The sequence below is a fragment of the Buteo buteo genome, chromosome 2 (genome assembly GCF_964188355.1).
Source record: "Buteo buteo chromosome 2, bButBut1.hap1.1, whole genome shotgun sequence".
Lineage (NCBI taxonomy): Eukaryota > Metazoa > Chordata > Aves > Accipitriformes > Accipitridae > Buteo > Buteo buteo.
Genome location: NC_134172.1, coordinates 60,017,122 through 60,037,942, shown reverse-complemented (window position 1 = coordinate 60,037,942; position 20,821 = coordinate 60,017,122). Strand labels below are relative to the sequence as shown.

The 20,821-nt window shown below is 44.3% G+C and overlaps 1 protein-coding gene across 2 annotated transcripts in view; it reads right to left on the bottom strand.

The window, feature by feature from the left end:
- Positions 1–20,821, bottom strand: part of AOAH (acyloxyacyl hydrolase) — a 94,205-nt gene that overhangs the window by 50,858 nt on the left and 22,526 nt on the right. For both annotated transcript variants that reach the window (XM_075056807.1, XM_075056816.1), the window contains exons 3-6: positions 18,299–18,394; positions 13,739–13,799; positions 12,555–12,654; positions 4,355–4,414 (exon numbers count right to left, since the gene is read on the bottom strand). In XM_075056807.1, the coding sequence (XP_074912908.1) occupies positions 4,355–4,414; positions 12,555–12,654; positions 13,739–13,799; positions 18,299–18,394 (317 nt within the window). The remainder of the gene's footprint in view (positions 1–4,354; positions 4,415–12,554; positions 12,655–13,738; positions 13,800–18,298; positions 18,395–20,821) is intronic.

Below are 20,821 nucleotides of genomic sequence, written 5' to 3'. Positions count from 1 at the left end.
CTTTCTGAAGGGTGCGATAGAGAAATCAAAGGAGAAAAAAAAGGAGGCAAGTCGGGGAGACAAGAGACAAGAAACCTGCAAAAAACCCCCACCAATTAACTCTCTTCAGCTCTATCCAACACTCAAATGACAAAGCTGGAGTCACACCAACCTGGAGGGGGCCATGAGGTAGAGGGGGTGTTGGTAGAGTCAAAGGAGAAGCCAGAACACAAGCACAGAAGAAGTGGATAGAAACGGCCAAAAGCAACCAGGGAGCGGGGGACTTTCCCTGAGCTGAAAGATCAACCTGGTCCCACTGCTGTGGCTCCAGCTGCCCTGTGCTCTTCCCCATCCCTCTGCAACTCTGTATTTAAGCTCCCTGCCAGCCTGGCTGCCTCAGGGCTACGTCCTGCAGCATGGCAGGTACGCAGACCTCCTCTTTGCTCTCTGCATGTGCATATGCATGTATGGCCAGGTAGGCAGAGAGCACGAGAGGCAGGCAAGCAGGATGCCAGCTTTACTCAAAGAGCTTTGCAAACCTATGTTATGCCTTCCTGGAAAGAGGAAACAAACTACTTCCCCCACCTCCTCCATGTATGAGTAATCCCAGTGCTGCCTAAAAAAGCACTAGAGGCTCTTAAAGCTTTCCATCAGGGCAAGATTTGCAGTGTCTTGATTTGAGCTGTCGGCTTTTCACTTCAGCCTAAGTCACAGCATGCAAAGCCTTTGAAGTTAAGGCATCTGGAGCTGAAACTGCACCAGAAAGAGAAACTACAGGGCTTGCAAGAAATAAATACATAAATAAAACCTCCTTTCATTCTCCTCACAGGCTGCATTTAAAGTCTACCCTTTGCTGTAAGTAGAATAAAATCTTTCCTGCCTTTTTCTCAGCTAGTCATTTGAAAATTGTTGCTGACTGGATCTCCATTAGTTTCAAAGGAAGACTATCCTGCAGCCCCAGAGACTGCCTAACTTTGGTGGAACGGTTGGCATGATGGTGCCCTGGAAGTGGTATGGGTGTTGTCAAGTCAGGCTTTGAGGACCAGCTGCAGCAGCATCCCGGAGCACAGCAGCCTCTGGCTCCCCAGCCTACATGTCCCCACCGCACATGGGACAGGGAGGTTCAGACAGAATGCTTTGGCTCTGTTTGGGAATGCGCAGGAGAGAAGCTCATCTGCTCTTGGAGGGTGTCTTGGGCTACTCTCAAACGATAGCAAGGAGCACAGGGTTAAAAAAAGGGATAATCTTTGCATGTGCACATGTAAGCGAGAGAGCGGGAGAGCACAGGTGAGCAGGCACTACAGGGCCCTTCCCAGCAGAGCCAGGCTACGATTGCAGTATGTGGTTTTGGGAGGAGGCGGGTTATTTGCCCCTGCGTAACATAGGTGGGTGGGCAGGAGACTGGTTCACATCCCCCTCTGCCTTGCAATTCCCTTTTGGCTCCCTCCATAGCTTCCCACTTCTCCTGCTGCTGGGCTGTGAGTTGCAGGCACCACATAGTGATGACAGGATTGTATGCATGGTGTTTTGTTCTCGTTAAATGCTACTGCCACGACTCTATTTGTCATTCTTTCACTGCTATTGCTTAAAGATGCCTCTTGGTATCTTCTCCACCCAGAAGAAAAGTTAGAGCTAGAAGTGCTCACAGTGATTGATAACGCCGTATTTTAGTCATTGCCTGTTAACATTCCCTTCTGACATTTCCATAATTATTTTAATTGGTTTTACAAAAAAAGATTGATAATGAGCCCCTAATGCTTCTTGGTGTTTGGTTTAAGCCAGTCGCTCACAGATGGCTCACTACTTTTAATGAATGGAGATATTTATTAGATTTTTTGGGGTTGTAGCCTCTTTCACTGCATCTCTACATCTGGAAAATACCTTTTCTTTTTCCCAAATCCACAATGATCCTAAGAAATGCCCGGTAAATACAACCACCCTGGAAGCCAGACAGACCTCCCATTCTTATTACCAACAGTCATAATCATGTCTCTTATGCACAGTCACACACAGCTGCCAAGCAAAGATGGGGACAGCTAACTTGCAAGAACCTCTTCAGCAGGCTTTCCCCAAATGTACAATGAGGCAAAAGCAACCAAAATAGCAGATATGGGAAGAATGAGCAAATATAATTTAACATTTCTGTTCAGCATGAGCCAGAGCACAGAAGAAGCCAGGTGAATGTTTTTCTCTCTCCACTGGTGTGGATGCAGAGATGTCCTGCCACAGACAGAGTGTTCTGGATCCTCACCCACACATTCAGCCAGACAACCCTCTCCCCAAGCAGGGAGAGCACCTCAGCTGCTTGGGTCCTTGCTCACTGGTATGTGTATGTGCCTGGGCAGGTGAACACACCATGATTTGGCAGCATTCAGTTTGTGCAGGTGATTTCCTTACCATTTCCTTACCGCTCTGGGATATGGGGCTTATGCAGGCGTGATACACACCGTGTCCTCTCCTGGAGATCTTCCTTTGTGTTTCTTACTACATTGTTTTTTCTGGATTTGAAGTAAAATTAACTGCAACCCAGCTGAAGGGAAGTTGTGAGAGACAGTAATGCCTCTAGAAATGTTATTTTTAATTTCCAGCTTTAAAATAAGTTTCAGCAAGGGTCATTACAGGGGACATGCTAGGAATAACTGCAGGAGAGGCCCCATCAACCACGTGATACTTGTTTTAATTTGAGCCCTGTACTGTGGGTTCAGGAATACATTGACTGGAAAAACCCAACTGTAACCAAGGCCTTGCTGCTTCTAGCTGAGGCACAGTCTGCTTGTCCCTCCTGCTGCTAAATAGGCAAGTAGGAGCAGGAAGAGGCCAAGGGCGTTGCAATAGAGAACAAGGGAGATATAGGTGCATCAGGGCATCAAGCAGGTTTGAGGATATGGGATAGCAGAGGCAACCTGGAAGGAGACTCCATTGCTCCCAAAGATTGATGTCAACCATGTCAACCTACCCAGGACAGCCTGAAAGGACCTCAGAGGCCAGAAGGGGCTGGCCACGCAAGGGACACAGCTCGACATGCCAAGGGCAGAAGCACAAGCAAGGGAGCAAAGTAGCCCTGCGTACTGGGAGGCAGCGGCTGCATGCTGATCCCTCTTCATCCCCACACCGACACCCAGGCTCAGGCTAACAGAGAGGACCTCCTTGACTCAGAGAATCTTGCTGCGGGTGTTAACGTGGGGACTTGCACCTCGGGGCAAAGGGGATTAGAAATTTCATGTAATTTGAGCAGCAATCTCAGGCCATCAGTAGCACAGCGCTGAAAAGGAAGGAAAATGAATAAGATCCTTCTGGTTGCTGCTCTGCAGGAGCTGAGACCTGTCTCTTCAGCACATTGTTTATTTCCCTGGCTTGGCAATTTGGCAATTGCCCAAAGGCTAATTAGGCACCTCAGTTTTCACTTTTGTGAGCAGCATCACAGCAAGGATTCAGGAAGAAGCAGTATCAATAATTTCTTCACAAACAGCTAAAACATTTGCTCTGCATAAAGTGCCTGAAGACAATTGGAAGCAAACTCTATGGCTGAGCTGACTCATGTAAGTGAACCCAGCAGAATAAAAGCTGCCCTTCCCTTCTCAGCTACCCTTTAGACATCCTCTATAAATCTGAAAACTGGTGGAGGCAGAAAGATTTCAAATCCCAGTTTTCAAGTTTAAGAGGCAAAGGCAGCCTCTCACAAATAAAGGAAATATGTGCAGAATTTGCATTCAGGCCATTGCTTGAGTTTCAGACAACCCCAAAGTGCAGTCAGTCACTGTGCTCTGAAGCAGTGGCTCAGTTCATGAGGCTCTTACATATGGCTATAAGGACAAGGTAGGGATGACAAGGGACAAGGAAGAAACCTGAAACAAGGAGGAACAATAATAAACACTGCAAGAAGTTTGAAGGACAGAAAAGCACAGGGCAAGGCTGAGCAGGAAATTCTTGCTTTTGTAAAAAAATCTAAAAATCTACATCTCCTTGTATTTTGTTTTAAGGCTGGCTGCCCCACCAAAGGCCAGTTGGGGTAGTACAAGTGAGTGTCTCAGTGTGGAGCTGCACTATGGAGATCACAGATTATATCCTCAGCTGCTGCATGAATTTCAGACACAAATTTATGTATTGGATGGATATAGACAGTTATCCCTACTCTACAAGCAGTCTGCATTTTTCATGAGTTTTTTTCTGTTCTCCCCATACTTTCATATTTCCTCTCTGTCTCCCTCTCCTTCTTCCCAGTGTCATCTGATAGAGCAGATCCTATACTAGGCAGGAGTGAGTCAGCATTCAATTCAGTGATGATCAGGTGAGTTCACAATTAGGCAAAATAAATGAGGACTCCTGATAAAATGCAAGTACAGTGTAAAACACCCTAATGCCACTGATTTCTTACCAGATCCTTAGAAGTCTTCATAATGCTTTTTGCTTTCCTTATTGCAGCACTCAGTCCCACCTAGGAGAGCAAGAACAAAATTTAAAAAACCCAGATCAGCATCCTACCAATTTTTCTCCCTATTTCCTACATTTTTCTTTTTTTTAATATATCAGTCACAGCACAAAAATGATGTATGAGTCCACAAACTCATCATCAGTTACTTTTTATTGGACTAACAATCAGTTATCCAATCATTGCCTATGAAACTCCAGTTGCAAGAGTTCATTTATTTTGCTCCAGGGCATCATTTATTTCCTAAGGAAAACTCCAGATCAGTTGAAGAGCTGAGATTCATATCCTGACTGCAGTGCGTGAGCTGCAGAGAACAGTCTTCTCCAGTGACTCCTGCTAGAAGAACAACTCAACCATTAGATGGCCAAAAGAGGGTTACGTATGCAATGTTGGTCTGACTTGCTGTGGAAGGGTACAGAGAAAACATTTGGTCTTGTGTGGATAAGAGTGATACTTGGCTGAGGTTCACCCCAGCACAGAAGGACCACACTGGTTTTCCTGCCACAAGGACTCTTCCCACCCATGGAGGTGAGGAGATGCCCCAGATATGCTCATGCATTTCAAAATGTTTAACAACTGTTTAACAGCTCTGATGAATAGCACATTCTAAGTTCAGCCACATCTTCCCGTAGGAAAAGAAGATCTCACAACTTCAATTTAGGGGAAAAAAAAAAAAAAAAGGACAGTCATAGCGGTCTGGGAGGGGTCATTTAAGTTTGTTCTATGAGTGCCCTGTTCATGAGACAGCCAGTTGCTGAGTACCCCTGAGATGAGCTCAGCTTGCAGACTTGGGTGCAAACTTCAGGTGAAAGCATTTGCTTTTGGCAGGGTAACACCAGAGTGCTCCCCCCTGCTGCTCCATTTTCACTTTTGGACAATATTCTTCCATCTCAGTGATGACAATTCCCATATGTTGTCCTGCATTTATTAGGCCACCTTTGCAAACAGTCATATCTGTGAGGCAGTATCTGTGTGATGGTCTCTGTCCTTCCCCTCAGCATTCAGCATGAAGGAGGCTAAAAATACTGCCCATTTGCCCTCTTTTCTGAAAGAATAACTGCTTTTGTTCTGTAGGCTTTGAGGATTGGTAAAAAAAAAATACAAAAAGGAGATAAAAATCAATTACTTTTGAAAAGGTTTCAAATGGAAAGAAAAATCCAGTGTATCACAAACATATTAGCACTTTGTTTCTGATTAAAATTGTTAGTGAGGACAAACTGTCCTGTCTGATAATGACCTGCCATCAGTCCCTCCTACAGCCCAGCCTAAGGATGTAAGTGTTAGCTTGACACCAACTGAGTCTGAGGGCTCCGAGGTAAAGTTTAGCACAAGTTTATATTTATCTGGCTAGAGCTACAGGAACTCCACATGGAGAAAAAAGTATGCTTTGCCAAGTGATAGTATTAAAGCATTTGGAAAAAAAGAAAATATCCCTCGAGTGATGGCACCTTAGTGAACAGCGGGCATGCCAGCTTGGAATATTAAAGCAGCATATATTTGCATTTAAAGCAACCATTACCAGTATTTTTTTACTGGGGATAGAATTTAGCATGTCATTATAATTGATTTAGGCAGTGATCAAAGCAAATTAATTAGGTGTGATATTCAAGGGTCAAAAATTTATAGTGAGCAATATAAAGGGATAAGGAAGAATAAGCATAAGCAGCAAGGAACACAGACTTATAAGTTATTGTTTTTTAATATATGTGTCACATTAATATATGTGCTTAATATATGTTTTATTCATTGTGTCTAAAATCTTATAAAAATCTGGCTATGTCACAAATAGATGAGAGATGCTAGGAATGAGCCAAGACACTGTTTCACAGTTTCTTCCCCCTGGGCAACTGCTGTCCCCAAAACCAAACACGCATCCTACATTTGCCATAGTTATGTTGTACGTTACCAGCTGCTCTCATTTCTCCAGTAAGATAACTTCAGAGACAGATGAGGAAAGTGGCTTAAAACTGAGTATGATGATGAAAAATTTCCAGAGAGGTAGGATTTATCAATCCCTTTCTGCTGGGCAGGGGAGGAGAGACCTCTCTTGCTCTCAGCAGCAGAGCATGAGATATGCACACTTCAGCCAGCTACAGCAATATTGCACACAGAAAGCAGAAAACAAGGGAGGAAAGGCTGAATTGCCCCCCGTGTGCAGAAAATGCTCTCTCTGAAATGCGAAAGATGAGAGCTTCTCCCGCTGCAGAAGCTACTTCAGCCATGACTCCAGGGTGGGCTGTGGAGGACTGTCAGCTGAAACACCCATCCAGGAGAAAACACTCTTGGTTTCACGGGTCACCTGTAATCCCTGGTTGACACCAGCATGTCAAGCCTACCACCAAAGGCCATACAGCCCATACAACCTCTTTTGCAGCAGCCTCCCTTCTTTCCCATGGCATGAAAACACCACCGAGGAAGGGGCTCCCTTGGCTCCAGCAGCTGATGGATGGACTGGCAGCTGCTGCCCGGAGGGTGTGCGGGCGTCCTGGGGAGCAGCCAGCCCCATCCGCCCAAACGGGCACAGCCCTGCTGCCCGGCATACAGAAGGTATCCACAACATGGATGGGGCTGAGGGCAGGGGGGTCACTGGGATTGCATTCACTGCCTTCTTTCAGTGCTCTCCACAGAGCCCATGTATTCCCAGTAATGAATTTTTTGTAAACAAATCTAAACATCATAAACAAACACATGAACCAACTCTAATTCTCTCTCATTTATCACCCTTGTTAGCCAGCTCTTTCACAGGAGAGCAGATATTTACAAAACACTCCAAGTTTCCCTTCCAACTCATTTTCATCATCCTTTTACCAGGATTACACATACCAAGGTACCAAAACACTATAAAGCTTGTTAAACAGCACTGGCAAAACTGCGATTTGTTCTATTACTCCCACCTTTCATCCTGCAGAGGCTGCAGGGGGAATCTTTACAATTGCATGGGACAGCCAAACCAAACAATATGTGCTCTGGACGCAAAATAGGGACCTTCCGTACAAGGCCAGATCTAAACCACGTGAAGCCTGACTCAATCCTTTCTCATCCCAGGGCAATTACTCTGACTTCTTCTCATTTTACGCCACTTGTCTCATTTGGACTTAGACTCTGGGCATTCTGGATGAAAAACTTTGATTTACTTTTTCTAGCTTGCCTCTGCAAAACACAGTCAGCATCCATGAGCAACTCTTCCCTGTCCTCACACTTTTTGTCTGCCAGCCTTCCACCCCAAATGCCACTGTGCGTGTGGGTCACCTGAGACTTATTTTCAGGGGTCCTGCCTGGGGCAGCTTCTGCATCGGTATGACACAGCTGCACGCAGCACCCTGCAAACCCCATTCCACCTTGTTTTCTTTGGGTTTATTTGGTGGAAGGTTAGGGTTGTGTGGTTTGGTTTTTTGGGGTAGTTTGGGTTTTTGGTTGGCAGGGGTTTTTTGCATTTTATTTTCTGCCAATGAAAAGGAGCAGTGGAAATGGTGAGAAACAAGTGACAGAGAAAGAACTGGTGCTCAAGCTATGCCTTCTACTATCGCTCGTCTATAGGTTGTTTCTTCAGGGCTTAGTTCTGACTGCAGCAGAAACAACACACATTTCAGTAGATTTTACCTATTTTCAAAAAGAAAGGCTAAAAGGAGGGCGTCTTGCTCCCCAGGACCTAGCTTGCCTCACAGATACTTGCTTTACAGCCTGTGGTCTCAAAAGAAGGAAACAGGTCACAGCCAAGGTCTACCTTTGGCTGGCAGCTTGCTCTTACCAGGAATGCAGAAGCACTCCCGCCCCGGAGTTTGGTTCTGCCTCACCTCCTGGGAAGCAGTTCACATTTTCACTGAAAGAGAGAGAGGAGAGAGAGAAAATAGCAGGAGTATTTTTGTTTTATGAAACCCCAGAGGGTTTCTTTTTTCCAGCCAGAATTGGTTGGCTCCTACTTTGCCAAAGAGCAGGCTGGCCTCGGTAATGTACATGAGGGATGTGGCTTTTGCTTTTTCCAAAGTCAGTGAAAGACCTGATAGAGGGGATATGAACCAGCATGAGTGCTTGTGGCAATGAAGCTTATTTTGTTAAGATAAAATGACATTAGCATAAACATGTATATTTTTGCTGACGTAAGATGACTCCCAGCAAAATCCTACTGCTGGAGATTAAGCTAAAATCTGCAGTCACAAAGTGTCTAATAATCCAGAGCAGAAAAGTCATGGGGAGCAGAAGAGGCACTCTGAAAGGCAGAAAGAAGAGTACAAGCTCCATCCAACACAGGCCATTTAAGAGATTGCCAACAGTAGGACTCCAGTGCTGAAGTCAAGCCATTAGTCTGGCCCCAACAAAATCAATTAAAGTATTGCAATTTAACTGAACAGGCCAGCTGGCTTAAAACAATCTAGAGGCAAGCTGAGAATAATCTCCTGCAAACCTGCTTGCTCCCGGGGCCAGAAGGGGAGCTTGGTAGGCAGTGCCTAAACCCCCTCACCCTGTTTCAGCCCTTTTTGCTCACTAGAGGAACATCCCTGTATCACAAGGACCTGGTGCAGAAAGTCCTCCACTGTGCGAGCAGATAAACTTTTTTGACTAAAAAAAAAATATCCAGTCATCCTAAACCCGCTAGCTTGGATACCTGTACCCACTGTCAGCGTTTTGGAGTGGTGCCACAGCTAATGTTAGAGTATCCACTGTTGATGTAGCTTACACCATAAGGCATATTACAGCAGCTTTAGATACTGCCCAGTTTTCAGCTACCTATGGTAAGTGTACACTTCTGATGCACCCTATTATTTTGCCTCCTCACTTGAAGGAGTCCCCATGTTGCTACCCTCATACTAAGGGTAGAGGACAACCTCTTGTTGGGCAAGAAACATGCAGCAGGAGAGACAACGCATGCACATCTACCTACACTTGCAGCCCTGGCCCAGGCTCTGCTGTGTGGGCCACTGGTGGCAATTAGGGGCTCACAGGACCCCATTACAAGTGACACCTGCTCGCACAGCCATGCTGGTGAACCAGGAGCCGCAAGTGCCCCTTCCACTCTTCCCCACCAGCATCAGGGGTCTGCTCCTGAAACGGCCTGCCAGCAGGGCAGCCCACCTTGCCCAAGCCCCTGGGCAGCCCCCACAGTGGAGCCACACTGACCCAGGTTGGATGCTCTCCTCCTCCAGCTCCACGCTGAGAGCATCGCACTCCGTGTGAACGGAGCAATATTTTTTATTCATAATTAGAGCCAAGTCTCACAGGATAATTGCAGAGTGCTAATGGCTCCAGGCAGGTTGGCAAAAAAATTAATTTGGGCTAATTCGTCAGAGACCACGGAAGTATGTAATATAACGCACATATCGTTCACTCAGCTTGCAGTGTCTCCATTATGTAGATAGTTTGCAAGGCCTCTGAAGTAGGGGCTCTTCCTTCCTTGAGACATGCGATCTCACTAGAGCAACATTACAGAAACAGAGCAAAATAAACTATTGACTGAAAAAGCAGCTACATGTCGATATTTGCCACCTTAAAGGCAATTCAAACCTGAACATTATACTGCCTTATAAGGGCAAGTAACTCTGTATTTATTTTACTCCCTTTGCCAGTACAAATATGATAGTAATTCTGGGACAATGGGCATCCAAAAGTCTAAATGAATAAACAAAGTACCTGAAAATCAATAGAGTTGAACAAAACAGTCATTAGTATTAAAGTCTTGTTCGAACACTTGGCAGGGGACTGAGCCAACATTTGCAGGCTCATATAACTGAAGTGATCAATCAAATTACAAATGAAGGAAGCAAATATGAGGTAAACTGCATTTTATGCATCTGCGTGTCTGACTGCATATTAATTTTTTCACCCATAATTCATCTTTACTCAGTCTGACTTGTCACAGAGTTACTGTGGGCAATTTATCAACCACTTGAGCATGAACTCTAAGCACTGCTCTTCTCCTCCCATCTCCCCCAGGCTCCCCAGGCTGTCTCAGGATACCAGGTGAGGTAAAAAGGAGTGCACAGTTGGGGTAGAAAAATCGTTTTGTTGGTAGAGTTCCCTTATTCCTGGTGAGAAAAAAATACACCTTGACAGAAAGGGATTTAACTACCACTTGGAAGGGAGAGGGTTTGCTTGAGCCACTCACTCAGAGGGACAGTCTCCAGGCCATGCAAATGAGAGTCCAAATTTTGTTTAAAAAAACAAAACAAAAAAAAACCATCTTCAGTTGCTTTCCTTGCAGAAAGTGCAGTTGCTGGAGCTGTCGCTGGAGGTGGAAGGAGTCAACAGCTTGGTCCCACACCTGCTCTGAGAGATGGGAAGAGCTAACCAAAGACTTGACAGCAACCCCATAAGCGGCAGTCTGTCCCCTCTGGTTGATAGGCAAAGCATTTCACCACAGTTCTTCTAATTTCTGCACTGGAGCCACCTCAGTTTACAGAGCCTCTCTCTCCAGACTCGTTAGCTTTGCTCACTGTGCAGCCACGGAGAGGCCATCCTTTTTCCTTAAGTGCAGTTCGTTGCCTGCATCCTCTTTCACTCCAAGAGGTACCTTGCACTTCTGCTACCGGCAAAAGTCAGGGTGCAGGGTGTTTTCTACTTCTCTTTATTCCTCCCCACAAGCAAGTCCATACGAAAATCTTACCCTCAGGCTGGCAGCGTGGTGCACGTGCAGCCACCACTCTACAGCTCCTGCTGTCCTCTTGTGTGACCACTGAGGGCTGGGGGAGCCCGCCAGCCTTTGCTGTACTCTCACCTTTACCTTCAGAACTCCTAATTTAAAAGGGGGGGGGCGGGGCGCGGAAAAAGGCCCCTCAGAGTCTTTGCTACTGTTACAAGTGCAGGGGAGGGGAAAAAACTTACAATTACCAGGGCAGAAAGTGCTGGAGACTCAGGAATGTTTGTGGGATGAGTAAAGACCTGGCAATTATTAAGGGAGAGCTTGCTCTGATGTACCCTGGGGAAGGGTGGAAGGACCCATGAACTGTTTTACCAGTTCAGACACAGAATTTCTGAAGGCACCCATTTGATGAAGTTTGGACAACATCCTGGCTGAGTCAAGTTAGTGTGGGCCCTCTCTGCTGCCTGCACTCATCTTCTTTCACCCCGCCTGGTTGCACACCCGTATATCTCTCTGTTGGCATAGCATAGAGCATAGTAGTCATATGGGGGACACACCTGCTATAAAATAAATGTTACCGCTGTTCTTGGAAGGCAAGTGTTTCTCCAGGTCTTAATATTGGCAGAACTAAATCCGTCTTGGAGATGAACCATGGCTCATTGAAGCCCATAAAAAGTCTTTGACGGATTTCAAGGCCTGTTGGATGAGGCCTTGTGTGAACCAACTTATGCAAACTTTTAGAAATCAAATATGTCTTCATCCATCCAGATGCAGGGAAAAAGATTTCTAAAAATAGATGCCTAAGTGAATCATTTGCTTTTCAACACTGCCAAACAACCACCATAACTCACACGTTTTAGTATGACTGAGGCTGCATGATGACTGGGAAAAAAAAAAACCAAACCCACAACCAAAAAAAGCCCCAGACAAACTGTGTGTGTTTAGACACCTATGCAGATTTGTAAGTGTCTGAGTAGCAAAGGCCTAGGACATGCAATCAAGTTACTGTGGCGTAGCAAGTAACCATACATCACAAAAGCAGTGGTAACTAAGTAAGTTTCCAGCCTGCGGCAAAAGGTTATGCACTTTACCTTAAACCTCTTGCACTGCAGGCTAACCCCAGTCAAATAGCCCTGCTTTTGCAGCGGGTAACTAGCACCTACACAGGCTGCCAGGCAATGTGGGGATAACTTGTCACACCGTGGTAACATGGCGGTATGGATGAACCTTAGCTGAGTACCTGGTTTGGGGTTGTTGTACTACTTAACAATAAAATCTGGAGAACGTGAGATCTTATTTTCCCTACTCTTCTTCTCTGACCTGGACTGGTACAAGAGAATTTGGCCCTGTAATTCCCACTCTCTGGCAACCCTGTTGTTGACGCTCCACACAGCTAATGCACATTATGTACCTTTCGTTCAAACAGACGTTTTCTGGAAGTGTCCACACTCAAAATGTTGAAGTTTATTTCCCAGACAATGCACGTGCACTGGAAGCCTCCATACTATTCAGTTCCAGCTTAGAAGACCTTCCACAATCTGTAGCTTTAAAAAAAGTTGAAAACCAACTCACCTTTGGAGGAGCATAGAGATGACAAAGCGGTTGTCCTGGATCCTGTTTACACAGTTTCAAGGAATGGCAGACCACATCAGCATTCATTTCCCTGTCTATGCTGAAGGAAACGGTGCAAAAACAAAGACTATTACTTTCTTCTGGGTGCTTGAAGGTAGAAGCTATTGCCATGGGAAGTTAAATCTCCCCAACGCCAAACAACAACCTCAGCTCACTTCACTGTGGCCTGTAATCGCTACTCAGTACAGTGTTGGGTCCTAATGATTTTCTGCCACGGCATCCTATTCAGCATTTAAAATTGGATCCCAGGATGATGAAAAAGCACTGTGCTTTATATGCAGCACCTGAATCAAATACATTATGACTGTTCTGTTTTTTAATCAATCATAAGTCTGACAAAGATTTAAAGGTTAAAGTTAATGCATATGCAATTTAGCACATATGAATGTTCAATCATTAACTCAAGAAAATAAGCAGAAATCCTTCAAAGATCCTTAACCTTTAATCACCAAGCACAAGTGCTAGGATTGTTTCTTTCTTTTTGGGAGACACCTCTGGGCTAATAAGGAATTAAATTAAAATGTTTGATTATAGCACATCTTAGTCCTGTAAGCACTTTGCAGTCCCTTGGCTAGTTTTAAAAATAAAAATAAAAACCCTAGGGAGGAAGAAGGTCTAGCAAAAGCTCTGTTAATTAAACTAAGAACTTTCAAAGAGGAATCAAATGACCTACATTTTATTTTTTTAATCACTTACATTACTTAGTAGGCTTCCCCAAGAGTGTGTATCAAGGTCGGGTCTGAAAGCATGTAGGGGCTGACAATTAGAAAGCTTGATTAAAGGTAGAAAGGAAAGCAAGAGCCAAGTATTACAGTAGTGTGACTCTGTAGAACCTGTCTCACACACACTCACACAAATGAGCTGCATTTGAAAAGGTAATTACATCAGATGGGCCTGATCTGAGACTCAGATGGAGTATGAAAATGGTTACCAGTGGCAGCCTGTGTTTATTCACTCAGGGATAGCGATGCCAAATGTCAAACCAGAATCACTCTCAAGCATCTCTGCTTTAATAATAATAATGTGATTTTAAGAATGAAACCCCTGCACTTCAATCCGACAGCACATCTGTATATGTCAAGAACAAACTAAGCAAAGACCTGAGAGGACCCAGCAATACTTACAGTTCAGCTATGTGTGGTCCGTAAAGTTCAGCAAGTATGTAACAGAAGCCTTGCAGTTTTTCTAGAAAACATAATTTTCTTTAAGTAATCAAGCACGGTGAAACTGGTTTTATAACAGTCAAAATACAGCAGCAGTTGCTTCATTAAGGTGAATGCTGATTTATCTTCGGGGAAGGTGTGTGAATCTATGACCTCAGTATAGCACCAGAGAATGGGAAAACCTGAATTTCTAACCTTACCTAAAGCCCTTCTCTGGCTTTAGGCGAGCCACATGATAAAGACTAAAAAGGATAACTAGCATTTGTTAAATGTTCCGGGTATGGCATCATGGAAAAGTTGAAAGTAATCATACATGCCACAGCATCTTCTAAGCAGTTTAAACAAACAGCTCAGTAGGTTTGCAAGAAGAATGAAAACAAATACATAAATCAAAGTGCAGAAAGTGATGTAGGACTTGATGCTACTGCTAGAGCTGCCCCGAAGCTTCTGGGAGTTTGTACAAGTTAAGAGATATGTTTTGTGTAGAGCAGGAGTTGCGCAGGAGTAATTGCATTCAAACAAATATTTGACACTTTTCATTTGGCTTCCTTACACAGTCTGCGGCCGTGTGCCTTTTTGGGGTGCTGGCTCAGGCGGCTTTCTTTAATCTGGGTGAAGCATGCCCTCCAAAAGACAGCTCATCAGAGATTTCTTTAAAGTACTGTTGTAAAAAAACTGGTCCCCGCACCTGAGCAAAGACACTTGCGGAAGAGATTGGGGGTTTGAATACAGGTAGGGCATGATGGCAGCACTGGTCTGATAGTTCCCACGGAGGAAAATTGACTGTTTCTTGGCCTGAAACAGGCAAAGGCTGGCTAACCATGCACATATCCTGCAAAGGAGGTGTCAGGCCTTGTTTTGGCAGGGGTGGTGGTGTGAAAAGTCATGAAGAGGCAGGTTCATACAAGTGCAGCGATGGCAAACTTGCAGCTCCTGAAATTCCTGAGAGATGGCATTTTTTATTGCACCTCCATTACCCAGTCAGATAACTATCTGTACTTGGGGAAGAAAACATAGAGTATCCTTATCTTTCCCAAAGAAAAGCCTTAGAAACCCCGAAAGCAGCCACTTCCCTCCAACTTTGGGCTGAATATTCAATTTTAACCAGTGTCAGGCTGGACATGCCCAGGGCTGGGGGTCTGCTGTGTCCAAGGCAGGTAGTTTTTCTGCAGGGAGGGTAAAAAACCTCACAGCACTGACTCCATCGGCAGGCATGGGTGTGCTCTCACTCCCGTGAGAGCGGGGGAAGGTGGCTGCTCTCCTGCCAGGACTGCAGACACCCCAGCTGGCAACCTGTGCCCTGAGAAAGGAGGACTGGGACCAGAAAGGCATAGCAGGGAATGAAAAGATAATTTCCACAACACCCTCCTACTCATATGGTGTTGCAGGCAGTTTCTATAACTACAATAGCTGATTTTTCTTATCCCATGCCAGGTGTTTTATTTCAATCAAGTTATTAGCTTGATTTCTTTGCCTCCTTTGCCACATAAGTCCTCTCTATTGGCTCTTTAGAAGCAATCTGCAAGTTAAAAATTGGTCTCCTGGCTAGAATTAGATTTTATTCTTGTTCACCTAAAAGGAAAGACATTGCAGTCATCAATAACCTTGCATTTGGTATCATCGCTGATTAAAACACTCTCTGATAAGGCTTGCCCATGGGGCACCTGGCTCCCTATAGTAGCCCACAGGAGAAGGTGGCTGGCTTCCCCAGCACCTCCCCAGTGCATCACAGGTGATGGTCTCCTTCCCAAACCAGCTGGTTTCCATACTGTTTCTGGCCCTGGAGGAGCCAGCTGGCTGCTGTAACCCATACTGGTGGCTGCCAGGAGGGGAGGGTTTGGCTGGCCGTCAGCTCTGGGGAGCTGATGTTGGGGGTCTGCTGGTCACATTGATTTCTAGGTGCTGATTTCCTTATGCATATGGGAAGCTTGACATGTAATTACCCCATGGTGTAACAAATGATAGGTGGTAAAAAGAATAGCAATAGCATAAAATTATCACTAAGCACATAGAGTCCTCTTGGAAAATACAGATGCCATTCAGACTTTGGCTTCCAGCAAAACAGACCCAAGCCACAGGCAGTGTTTACAGGACTTGCCCTCTGAGCCAGCCCGCAGTCATATGTTCACAAACCTCCGGCTCTGCTAACACACATGAAGAGAGGATATTGCAGAGGCAAAGCTCTGTTAGGAAGAAGCTGTGTAAGTCAGAAAGGAGGGGAAGACAGAGAGAAGATGATGAGTAACTTTGAGTATTCAGGGGCAAGAGAAGAGCTTAAACCAAACTAAATGTGGAAAATTCAGAGATAATTTAGAGTATGCTTCCTTTTGCCCTGCTTTAGGTAAAAGACATCCCCTAAACTGCTCTGTTCTTCCATGATAAAAATCCAGAGGGTTTTCCTCTATAGCTTTGTAGTCCTAGAAACACAAATTCTGGCTGAATCCCAGAGGATAAATATTTGCAAGAAAGATGGTATTAATCACGTTGCCATTTCCACTTGAGCTCTAAGGTGTTTACACAGCAGTGGCCAACGCAGAAACAGAGCATGACTCAGAGGCAACACCAGAGGCAGATGGTCTCAAAGCACATTTTGGGTATCAGACACCTCTGTTTCATCAGGCAGACAACCAGTATCTGGGTAAACATATATTCTTGCTAACATCTCTCACACTGGAAATACTGCCCATTCCCCAGACCTGGCATTTCTCTCTGTTCAAGAGCCTCCTTCGCTCATGGTGTTACTGTTCTTATTTTCATAGGTTTATTGGCTATGTCACTTGAATCACACATGTGGCAAATGTTTCCATATAAATAAGGATGCAATTGTGTTTTCTATACAGCCTATGGTATTGACAGGTACTGAATTTTTCTCTTTTAGTCTAAACATTTTTCTTCTTGAACATCGTATAACTTCACTGAAGTCTTGATCCAACCCCAACTTGATTGTAATTGAAATTATAGGAGGCCCTTTTAAAAAAAAACCACACGAGTTCTTATTCTCTTTTTGGCCCTAGGAAAATCCCCATTGGCATTAATTTGTTGCTGTTATTCTTGCAATCAATTGTAGGCATGTGTATAGTAAAGAAATTGTTCCTTCAGGTGAAGTGGCATGGCCTGCTTTAGTAGGTTGCCCCTTGTGAGCATCCAAAGCTTTTCTGTTGTTTCAAAGTAGTGAGAGGATGCTGTTGACTCCAGCTGGGCTCCTCTCCAAGGAAAGGATAAATTGGGTTACACTGTAGCTCCTGCACAATCCATAGGATTTTTCATTCCTCTTAAATTCAGGGTCAGTTTTCTTCTGTTGGGCGTATCCATGCATCTCATAGAAGGTAACTGGATTATACAGATTTAAGTAAAGGGATAATAGGATTTTATGTGTGTAAAGAATGGCAGCTGAAAAGAAATATCTTGACATGTCAGCAGAACAAGGTCCACTGAGTGAATCATGAACATAGAGCTAGCATGTCACATTTTAAAGAAGAAAATTGTATTTTAATAGCAGGATCAGTGCTTCTAATTGTAACTTCATGGTTATGTGCCTGTAATTTCAAACACTGAGGATATGACTTATGGAATAGAAATCAGATAAGCGTCTTTCTAACAATGAATGAATCCCAGCAATTACCTCCCTGCCCCATCCTGCATCGGGAAAACCTCTCTTGGAAAGGAGGGAATTAATATTCTACATGCATCTTCTGTGAAACTAGGGTCTACAGAGCAAGATGGTTTCTCAGAGATACAATTTGTGAAGTCCTATATAAACGACTTTTTAAGAGAAATCCTAAGCCATCTTTTTACATTCATAATGTTAAAAAGATTTCATGAATGTGAGATCTAGTTACTTAAATAGTTATAGGATTGGTCTGTGAGGCACAAAGCTATTCTGGCATTCAAACTGTTCTCTATTTAAGGATATGCATTCGGTCAGCTAAGCTCCTTTGGGCAAGTAAAATAAAGGGCAGAAAAAGGAGAGTCTACATACATTCATATGGAATAGCTATCACTTTTGAAATTTGTATCATGAGTTACATTTCAATAGTTTTTCTGTGCAGACCAAATGCTTGCATCTTACACCTCTCAACCTCAGCTCATTTTTGAGATTTTACAATAGTGGCTTCCTATACCTGCTGAAAACATTTTCTTCATCACAGTTGCTATAAAAACCCACATCAACAAGAAAGAAGAGTGTCTGGGCATACAGTGAATCTGTTCTTAATCTACTAACAAAGAGACAAAGTGGAGAAAAAGGGAGGGAAGGGGTCTGCATGCATTGGTGCTCACATGCATGTGGGCTTAATACAACCCCATTCACTCTAACTTTGGGACAAAATCCCAGCTCTGAAGCCAAATAAGCCATGACACTGACTTCCCTGCAGATAGCACCTTGCTATCTTTCAGCTACCTTCATTTGAGATGCTGCACAAGAAGTAGATAAAGCTTTTTCAGACTCCACATCTGAATTTTTAATTAACAGAGAAATACAGCAGTACCAACATAACATATGGCGTATTATTTGGTACTTACCAGGTATGTAGTTGCACAGTCTCTCCATGGCTGCCTTGACTGTACTGTTGTGCCACTGTGCAAGCTGTTCAATTACAGACACCACAAGCACACATCCTTCAAACAAACAAACAAACAGAGTGAATGCAGTTATCTGCGAATGTGGTGAAGCACCCTGCACCACAGAAGTATTTCAGGCATCGCTGGGCATTTTATTTCTTAAGATGCTCCATGGCAGATGAGTGTTCAAGGGCAAAAAATACCTGTGAATTGCTGTCTTTATTCAAAACCTGTGGGTTATCACAGAGAGGATGTTGATGCCAGAGGAGTGCACAGAACAGCCTGGCTTTTACAGCACTGGATGTTGTTCCTGAAAAAATGATTTACCATCCTTTCAAGGGGGGACAGCCACTATTACAATTGCCTGCTTGGCCAGCTGTTCTCTTGTTATTTCTCACAAGAAAAAAGGCACAGGTCTGTACTTCATAGGACTTCTGTACCTCTCCACAGAAGCCACACAGATAGCTATCAAAACTATTTCCTATGACCTATGAAGCTGGTTATTTCTCATTGCTAATCTGGGTGCAAGCAGGGCTAAAGCCTAATTGCTCCTTAGACTAGCTGTGGCTGAGAGCCAAGAACTTGCACATTGTAGTGAAGCATTTCTTGAGATGTACAGCTCTTTTTCTGATATTTTTGGGCTGAAGTAGATTCAATGTGATCCCCACATAGCAATCATTCAAAATCCACGTGATGACCATAAGTGGTTCATTTCAAGTCGACTTTAAATTGCCATAGGCCAGCATTGTGCTCTCTCTTTCTGCAGTGGCTTCACCACTTTATAAAGAAACCACATTTGGTGATGCGAAGTCTGACCAATATAGTCAGACCTGGCAGCCAGAGTGAGGTCCCTGCCTGGACTCAGAGCCTGTGTAACAGAGGTGGGTATCCCAGGCAGCCAGGAGACAAGGAGCCAGGATGCCAGGTTCCAGCAGCCTGAATAAAGATTTCTCTTTGAAACCCCTGTAGCTGAACCCTGTTTCCTCCCCTCTGCAAGAAATCTCAGCTCTCAGGACTTGCTCTGACAGTCTAGAAATGGAGATGAGCTGCAGCATCTGGATGTAACTGCAGATGCATCTTTTTCCAAAGCTCAAAAGAATTAATATTCAGGTTTTCAGACTGGCACAACTCTTCAAAGTGAGCTTTTAAATTCCTTCCAAGTACCCCTGCCTACGTGCTATTAAATCAAAGTGCTGGTTTTCAATGTAAATACCTTCGATGCTCCTATGGATCAAGTAGCAAGTCAAAGAGGAGGTAATACAATTGGAACTTGGTGTAGCACCAGTATCTGAGTCTCCTATTACTTCTTCTACACCAAATACAGTAATCCAGTGGAAATTATAGTGAACTTGCCACCTCTTTTGCAGGGATAAAAGCCCACTTCTCCATACTTATTAAATAAAACGCTCACTCAAAGTCCTCAGTGGAATGATTTATAAAGCATGCTAAGAGCCATTACCTCCTGTCAGCCTAAAAGAATAGGAGAATAAAAGGAGACAGATACAACCAAGAAAAAACCCTGAAGCAAGTAGTTCCTTCTTCCCTCTCCCCACCCCTAAAAATAGCCACAGGCTAGCCCAAAGAATTAACAGTTAATTAAAATACAATAGCTCATTAAAAAAAAAAAAGTAGAATAATAAAGACCCAGACTAAAACCTGGGCTATCCAAGATGGAGGGTGAAGTGTTCTCAGGACTTGGGCTTGAAGAAGAGCCCAGGGCCATCTGGTCCCTGTTTAACCACTAGCAGGTGCCTTAGCACAGCCTAATCCCGTGCCATGCCCCAGGCAATGCTTGTGCTTGTGCTAGGGACCAGTCCCCAGAGCACATTTGGGTGAGGACACCCAGTCAAGGTGAGGGGGGAGTTGAGGGGCGCAAAAGACTTCCTGCTGTTTGGGTGCAAGCCATGCCCTGCACTGGCCCCAGAGACTGAAAACAGACCCTGGCATCGCATAACTTGGTTCTTACAAGGCCATTGTTAACACACATGAACAACCTACAGACAACAAAAACTACCCTTCCCCTGCCTTCTACGTCTGTTTTATTCATGAGGATGGAGGTTCAGAAAAATTAAAGGACCAAAATGATGCCTTAACCACAAACCCCCATATTCTTTCTGTGCCTTTCTTTCTTCTCTTACCAAGGTCAGGCCTTCACCTAACAATCTTGCTGTCTAGAAGTCAGAAAGACAAAAAGGAGTCCAAGCAGAAAGATAGGAAGGAGCTAGTCCTTTGATATTTTCTAAAGGAGGCAGCTTTTGTTGTTTTACCTCTCATTCTTTTGCACTAGGAGCTTGAGGAAGCTACGGTGAGGATGTGCCAGCACGTAGCAGACACAGGTCCAAGAGTCTATGGGGAGTGAAGATGAGGAGAGAAGGAAACTTGGGAGACACTGAGATTAGCAATGTTAACAGAGGAAAATGCTTCAGTGGGCAGAGGAGCTGGGAGAGTAGATAGTCCCCAAAACACAGGCTGAAACAGAACTGA